Source organism: Populus euphratica, unplaced genomic scaffold (assembly GCF_000495115.2).
Source record: "Populus euphratica unplaced genomic scaffold, PopEup_1.0 scaffold10.1, whole genome shotgun sequence".
NCBI lineage: Eukaryota > Viridiplantae > Streptophyta > Magnoliopsida > Malpighiales > Salicaceae > Populus > Populus euphratica.
Window position 1 is genome coordinate 2,121,216 of NW_011499856.1, and position 8,309 is coordinate 2,129,524.

General features: G+C 36.1%; 2 protein-coding genes across 2 annotated transcripts; one reads left to right on the top strand and one right to left on the bottom strand.

Annotated features, from left to right (window-relative positions):
• Nucleotides 1-944: 944 nt before the first annotated feature.
• LOC105123415 (uncharacterized) lies at nt 945-3,297 on the top strand. Its single transcript, XM_011022996.1, has 4 exons — nt 945-1,010; nt 1,205-2,569; nt 2,692-2,886; nt 2,978-3,297. Exons 1-4 carry the CDS (start codon nt 999-1,001, stop codon nt 3,092-3,094), a joined length of 1,689 nt encoding a protein of 562 aa, XP_011021298.1. The 5' UTR covers nt 945-998; the 3' UTR covers nt 3,095-3,297.
• Nucleotides 3,298-6,040: 2,743 nt separating this feature from the next.
• Nucleotides 6,041-8,309, bottom strand: LOC105123416 (Ribosomal protein L20). Its single transcript, XM_011022997.1, has 2 exons — nt 8,039-8,309; nt 6,041-6,537 (listed from the first exon to the last, which is right to left on the bottom strand). The coding sequence occupies exons 1-2, from the start codon at nt 8,222-8,224 to the stop codon at nt 6,343-6,345; spliced, it is 381 nt and encodes a 126-aa protein (XP_011021299.1). The 5' UTR covers nt 8,225-8,309; the 3' UTR covers nt 6,041-6,342.

Consider the following 8,309-nt stretch of genomic DNA (forward strand, 5'->3'; position numbering starts at 1 on the left):
CCAGTTTCAACGTGAATTTGTGACTTCCTCATTTATTTTTTATTTTTAAATATTTTCATATATATGGAATTGTGGTGTGAAAATATAGAACAAAAGAATGCTGAAGCATAACCTTTTGTTATAGCTATTTAACAATGAAAAGTGATAATAAGAGTAATTTGATTTTGGGACCAAGTTTAAGATGATATAGAAAAAAAAAAAAAAATAATTAATCAATGACTGTTTGTTATAATAATAATAATAATAATAAACATTCAGGAATGATAGTGAAAACGTTCTGAAAATCATAGGCTAACATTGGAAAAGGTTGACCTAGAAGTTAAAAAAAGGTCAAATATTTTGCTTTTCCGAATGCCGACCTACACATAGTTTTAATATATATGACTTGTACATGAATTCGGCGCCCCTCAACCTCTACGCCTCCAAAAACTCTGACACTGCAGCTCTCTGTTTTTCCCTGTAAGTTAACCTCCACGTTTGTTAAACATCAATATTGACTTGGAAGTTTGGTCTCCTCCATCAATTTTATTGCTGGAACTTGAAGCTTTGCTTCTGTTTTCTTTCTATCGATGCGACGTGCGCAGTTTTTAAAGTTTAGTCCTGCTTCGAAACAGTTTGACTTGGTTGTGTTATCTTATATTTTTTTCCCATGCTTTTAAGGAATTTTTAACGGTATCCCATGATTTTACAGATTACTTAACTTAGCAATAATCTTTAATTTTGCGAATCTGCTTACCGTGATATAATTTAATGACTGCTCTTGTTTCTGATGTGTGCCTCGCTATGTTGCTTATTTCTTCATTGGATTATGTACTATGCTTGTTCTACACATGCTATGTCACTTGTTCGTACTCTTCACAAGCTTTGCTTCTGTTTTCTTTCTATCGATGCGACGTGCGCAGTTTTTAAAGTTTAGTCCTGCTTCGAAACAGTTTGACTTGGTTGTGTTATCTTATATTTTTTTTCCCATGCTTTTAAGGAATTTTTAACGGTATCCCATGATTTTACAGGTTACTTAACTTAGCAATAATCTTTAATTTTGCGAATCTGCTTACCGTGATATAATTTAATGACTGCTCTTGTTTCTGATGTGTGCCTCGCTATGTTGCTTATTTCTTCATTGGATTATGTACTATGCTTGTTCTACACATGCTATGTCACTTGTTCGTACTCTTTACTGTTTTTTTTTTTTTTTTACTTCCAGCTCTGTGATAAGTTGGCATTAGGGGTTTTGATAGTTCGATTGCTGATGGAGAACCCATCAAAGCTTATGGTACCGAGCTCTTCTAAGGGAAACAACGTTGCTAGTAGCCATGACAGACTCATTGGACTTCCAGAGCACATTATTCATCACATTATTTCATTCCTTGGGGCTAATGATATTGCTCGGCTAAGCTTTGCCTCGAAAGGATATCGACAGATATGTATTTCTAGTCCTTATTTGTATTTCGATGTTGATTTTGCTTCACATGAATGTGCCACCAAGTGTAGCCAGTTTAAAGAATTTCTCAGCAAGTTTCTGAGATCCCGCAATGGCCAGCGGATACAACTGCTTCGTTTTCGTTGGCTATGTGATTCATGTGGGTGTTCTCATGAAAGGCCCTATGATTCCTGGGTTTGTGATGCTTTAAGGTGTGATGTTAAAGAGCTTGATCTTGGATGTCGACTTGATGAACAGAATCGTTTCGCTTTGCCGATGTCGGCAACTGGTTATGCTTCCTTGAGGGTGCTAAAACTGAATTTGCAGGATTGCTGCTTAGATGACCTCTTGCCAGCTACATTGGTTTCTCTCGAGGTCTTATCGCTGAAATCTTTACGAGTTTATGGGGCCTTATTGGAGGCTTGGATATCTACCAACTGCCCATCACTTAAAAGGTTAAATCTTGAAGCTATTAAGATTATGGATGGTTTCCCCATCTCCTTTGCTTCATCTCTTCAAGAGCTGACAATTCATAATTGCTATGTTAGTCACATCATGGGCTTCTGCAAGAATAGCATCAAGGGCTCGTCCCTTAAAAATGTAACCATATCTGATTGCATATTCAGAGAAGCTGAATTGTCCAAGATAAAAATTGCTTGTTCATCACTTGAAAATTTAACGCTCCGAGGTTGTGTCTTTGGATCCGGGTGCTATGTTTCCATCGCTTGTCCGCTCCTTGAAAATTTAACAATCCATAAATGTTTTGTAAATGAATCTAATGGCATTGACATCAGACACTGTCCGTCTCTGATAAATCTGATGATAAGTCAGTGCACGTTGCAGTTACTGCATCTCAACATTCCCACTTCCTCCCTTAGAAAACTGTCGATTTTTGAATGCAGCAGTCAGTTTCCTATTAGTATTGCTGTTTCAGCTGAGCAGCTTCAAACTTTGTCATTGAAGTTGTATGGTTCTTGGTGGAAGGGTTCAGTATTTGAAATTCAACCACAGAAATTAACTTGTTTACAAGAGGCGATTGTCGAATTCCTTGATCTTCAGTGCTTCATTATAGATAAAGACATCTGCAATTCTGTGTTAAGAGCAGTACAATACGCCCGAGTTTTGCAGTTAAGCATTCAAATTATTGAGGTAAATAATCATCTTCTTGATATGTTATTTCTTCTTCTTCTTTTTCCTTTTCAGCTTACAGACTTTCCCATTCTTCTGTGAAAATTTGATCGACCTTGATAATATACATAATAATAATGCAGGTTCTATCAGAAGAAGATCATGTGAAAATTTTATTTGAGAACTTGCTTGATTTGGTCATGGTATGTGACAAATTAGAGGCCTGCCAAATGATCGCAATGGCCTGCTTTCTCGTGAGGGCTCCAAACCTAAGGACACTGACCATAAGATATGAACAGAAGTCTAGTGGAATTTCTGAAACCGATGTAAAAGAGGATGTAAGAATCTCCCTTTTTCTCACTAGCAAGTTTAGTCTTAGTTTTTAGCCCTTTGACTTATTTTACATAATCTAATTTCTTTGTTTTGCAGCTTGCCAAGCTCTTGTCTTTGGCTGTGAAGAAGTACCAGTCGAAGCATGGGAATTCAGAAACCCTTTTGCTTGGTGATCAATTGATGAAACTGAAGCTATCTCTTCACAAAATTTAGAGTAAAACACTTTGGTACGTGCAGCAGCTTAACCATGCAGAACGAATAGAGCTAAAAACAATTCTTCATCAGAAATTAGTATTGATAGTTCAAGCAAATTAACATTTCCTACTGATGCCTTTTGTTTTGTTCCTTTTGAAGGTTTTTGAAATGGTTTTTCAGTATCTATGTATGAAATAACCACTTAAAAGGACTTCACTTCGGGAGCATGTGGTTTGTCATTGATTCAAAAAGTAGCCCATATTTATAAATAAAAAAAAAACCACATTGAAGATTATTTGAGTTTCATAGGATAACATTGCAAGGTTTAACCAAGAGGTACCCAAGTGAAACGCTGCAGAATCTACAGGGGCTGAAATGTGCCTTACCGGCTGAATTATTTTAATACTTCTTAGTATCTGCACTTGAATTCTCCATCTGACTTCCACGACACATAAAAGGATGACCAACAAGTCTGTTAAACCCCATTAGTGAGCTGAAAGTTTCGTCTATTTTATAGCTGAAACTTGAAGTTTTGCTTATGTTTATTTTTGCTATATGAGAAGTTATTTTAATTTCAGGACTTAGCCTAGTAGTGCTCTTTCTATTGCATTTAGGTTCGAGTTCTGGTGTGCATGTCTGTCACCCCTGTGGTGTCTTTCATGTTTACTGGGTTTGCAGAGTATTCAATGAGTCGTGGGGATTAGTCGTGGTGCGCGCAAGCTGACCCGGACACCCCACATAAATAAATAAAAAAGTCATTAGATATGTTTTTGAATTTTATTGAATATCGCTATATCAGAGGTTATTTCACATATATACGTAAAATAGGCATTAGATATGTTTTTGAATTTTATTGAATCTTTTTCTTGACTCAATGTCTTCAGCATGTTAGGTTGAGCAGTAATTTTATGATGGTCGGATAAGTAATTAGTTATATTCTATTATATTTGAAAAATAATAGATATAAGTAAGAGAGAAAATGTATGGATTCGGTTTTTTTCTAGCTTTCACTTGTATCATTAAAAAATATTATTTTTTAAATATTATAAAATTTTTCAAGTTAGGAGTAGCTTGATGAATGAATATAGGACAAATATTTGAACGTTCACTTGAATTGCCGAATAAAATATTCAATATAGTAAACAAAAATTAAGTTCCTTTTAATCTAGGCAAATTTTTCAAACATGTAATCCCTATATACACACTGGTGCATTCCTAAAACATTAATTATAATCTCTTACTTTTGAAAAATCAATAATTTTGATTTTAAAGGTTAGTATAGTAAGCTAAAAATTTCTGGCAATAAGTTGATGTAACTTCGAGACCCCATCGAATCTGCCTATCAACAGTACCTCTCTTAAATTTCTGGGTTTGACATTCTTTTCCGCGTTACTGTTTCAGCTGAACAACTTCAAACTTTGTCAATTGTGGCGTCAAAGAAGATTTGAAGTTTAACCACAGAATTTGCTTTGAAAACCCTTTTTTTTCCATGTTTACAACCAAACACATTTGTGTGGCAGCTATTTTCATCTTGTTTGTTCCGAAAAAGTAAGCAAATGCTACCTACAAGGTGTAACTATTAAGTTTCTTAACTTTGATTCTTTCTCTAACAAGAATAGCAGCAATGGAATGCTGAGAAGAGTAAGATATGCTAAGCATTAGAGATGAGCGTAGAAATTATTGAGGTAATTAATCATTTTTCTTATGCCTACTTTAATCTTTATGTTGCTAGATTACATACGTCCTCCTGTTAAAAAATATGGCTGACCTTGACGCGGGTTCTGTCGAAGAAAGATCACCTGCCAATTTTGTTTTGATAACTTGCATGATTCTGTTGTGTTATGTGGCAATCCAGAGGCCTTCCAAATGATAACAATAGCCTGCTTTCTCATGGGTGTTCCAATCTGAGGACAGTAACAATAAGTTATAATCACAACCCTAGAAGATTTTTCTGAAGGTGATGTAAGAAACAAGGTATGTCTAAAATACTACTGCCTGGTGATCGATTTACGAGTAAATAAGCCTTTATTGTCTCAGGGAAGTTGCTATAGATGAATTTGATTTGCAAATGGTTTGTTGCCTCCGAAATGCAAGACATTTGGTTGCCTTCGCTGTTTCACGTAGCAAATCTTTGTCCCTCTCTTTGTGCAACTGTGTCTGCTTTGTCAGTCAACTTCACAAATGCATACATGCAATTCACTCGTAGATTACAATGTTTCGTAGCAATGAACTTGATGCCTGCATACTGGAGCGCAAATTCGAGCAAAATCTGCTTTAACAAAGGTGGATGGATTCTGGTCCCTAGTGGACAAAGCTACGATTTTTTCGGGAAGTTTATAGACATCCGAAAAACATAGCATAACGTCTCTTGGACAAGAAAGGGAAAATGCACTTGTCGCCCATGATCGCTTTATTCACAGCCATGAACTTAGCGTTATGATCGCTTTGTCCAGTGCCAATCCTACATAAAGGATAGGAACCAATCATCACTATGATCAAGCACATAGCCTCTTCACACACCCTCACCATGTTATCATGTACATGCAATGCCTATATACTGGAGCATTAATCGTCAAACTGAAATGTCCTGTAGCTCTTCGCATTGCACTCACAGTTGAACCTTGCAAACCCCTCCAGCAGGAGTTCTGTCAAGAGCGCGGTTATCAAGGATCTTGACACGATCATTCTTGAAGGACAAACAAAGATCATTCATAACCATTTTTTTCACGAACAAGATCAAATACGAAGAATACTTTATTAAGTTAATCTCTAAATGTAGATTTAGCTTCACAACACCCCAATGTTATGGTCAAGGCCAATTAATATATCCTCAAGAAACAGAATCCAAATTTGTTCGAGATGTTGTCTCTGGATTCTGAGGTATTAAGCAGTGATCAACGATAGGATTTAATGATGTAAGCAAATTCGAAATGCTATAGAAAGTGAAGAGAACTGAGTTGCAGCTGGGGAGGAAAATTCTATAATCAGTTTCTTTTTCGTGACTGTCAGAAATTACTCTTCATTTTGACAATAAAGAATTTCTCATGTTTCTTCACTTCATTGTGCATCCTCAAATGGTAGAGCGTAACTGGCCAGAGATCATTTCTCTCTCTTCAGAATGTCACAGTTACTTTCTTTCATCCATATATCCAGAGACAGGTAATAAACTACCGCAGAAATACAAAGTACCTTTTTAAAGCTTTTGTTTCAGACAAGCTCCCAAAGGCCATGAAAAGAGTGAATTACCAAAATATCCAATTAAAGAACTACACATTAACAGCAGACATGTCCACTTTCCTGGGAGGATGCACCACATTTTTGTTTCCAGGGAAGGCATTACGTGAGATGTCTACCAGGGCCTTGAAACTATATGGTTCATGCATGGATATCTCTGATAAGACTTTTCTGTTCAGCTGAATGTTCTCCTTCATCAGCCCATGCATGAAGTTACCATAATTAACCTGATAGTGATAAATAAAAATATAGCAGAAGAAGAAACCGAAGGTCAGTATCTCATCATGGAGAAGTTTCATTATAAGAAGGAAAATATTTAAGTTGCACTGCCCAAATATACATCAACATGATCCAAAATGATAAAGAAGTCAATTGCACTTCATTTTTTCCGTTTGTATTATATACTAAAAAAGAACAGAAAAGAAAGTCAAAATCTAGAATAAGTAGATTAAAAGAAACCGGGATTCTACCCCCTGGAGAGCAGAATCATCTCACTTCCTAGTTCATATATCAGTGAATAGTAACCTATTTCACAATTCCATCCCTGGAGAACAGAATCATCCAACATGAGCTACAATTCACACAATAGCAAACCACTAGCTCCAATGCTGAAATTCAAGTCTGATAAAGGTATTTCTTTCATGTAGAAGTTTTCTTGTTCAAGTAAAGATTCAATAACCTCTAGGGCAAGGCAATGCAACAATCCAAATGAGAAAACATAGCAACAAGTTCAGAAAACATAGAGCATGTCTAACACAAGGTACATTCCATATGGTATAAACATTGATTTCAGAAGCACTGGAATCTAATAACCTGTTCATCACATGACTCAAGAGTCGAGTCTCAACACAAGTCTAATAAAAATGGCAGGCAAAACACGATGAACCACATCATTTCTCATTATGACAACTCCTGCACAAAAATGAAAACAAATATGCAGCTCAACATGCATGTTTGGATCATTTCATCCAAAGCATATGAAAGCCAACCTACTCTCCATTACCTAATGTAGCTACCACATCAACCACTACAAAGCAGAGTCCTTAGGCCTTCAACTTTCTCCAAAACCACTTCTGTTTTATATGCTTCACTGCACTTTCAACCGCCCCTACGCATACATCAGACAAGAAAAAATTGCTCTAGACCAAAAAATTATTAGAACGTTCTATACATGACCAAATCTTAGCTTGCACAACCGATTAAACTCTTTTCCCTCATCAATAGAAAGGATCTCTGCCAATGCAAACCACTGATCATCATAAAAACAGTTCTCACACTATCAAGACTTTGATTACTTCCAATTTAAAACTTATTAGCGAAGATTATGTCTTTGAAACACCAAGCCCTGAGCTTTACATGCACACTCCGAAACAAATCATCAAGATAAAGACTTCTATTTTTATTTCAAAATTATATCAGAAGAAAAATTAAAGGAGAGACTAGAATTCATCTGAGTTCACAGCTAAAAGCCTCAAAACATCAACCTTTATATAAATTGCAATTCAAAATCTACATTTTCTAGCAATTACATCTCATTATTTTCAATTCAGACTGCCAATCAGTAATTCATTCAAGAAAATCAAAACCAAACAAAGAAAAATCAAGACTTCACCAAGAAAAAAAGCACAACAAACCCAGAAAAGAAAAGTCATTCATTCAATGACAAGAGAAAAACCCACCAACAAGATGGGTAAAAAAATAAAAAGAAAGTAAGGAAAATAGACTTACACCATGTTGGCGGGTGCCAGCATTGATGCGTTGGATCCAAAGAGAGCGCATGTCCCTCTTCTTGTTGCGGCGATCTCTGTAAGAGTACTGCAAGGCCTTCTCAACCCTTTCTCTAGCTATCCTTATACAGTTCTTTGCTCTTCCTCTAAACCCTTTTGCTAGTTTGAATATTTCCTTCTTGTTCATCTTTTCTATTCGTCCTGTCTGTGATGTTGCTGGCTAGTATGATGCTGGAAATGGGTTTTTCTCGCTCTTGTTTGTAGGGTTTTAG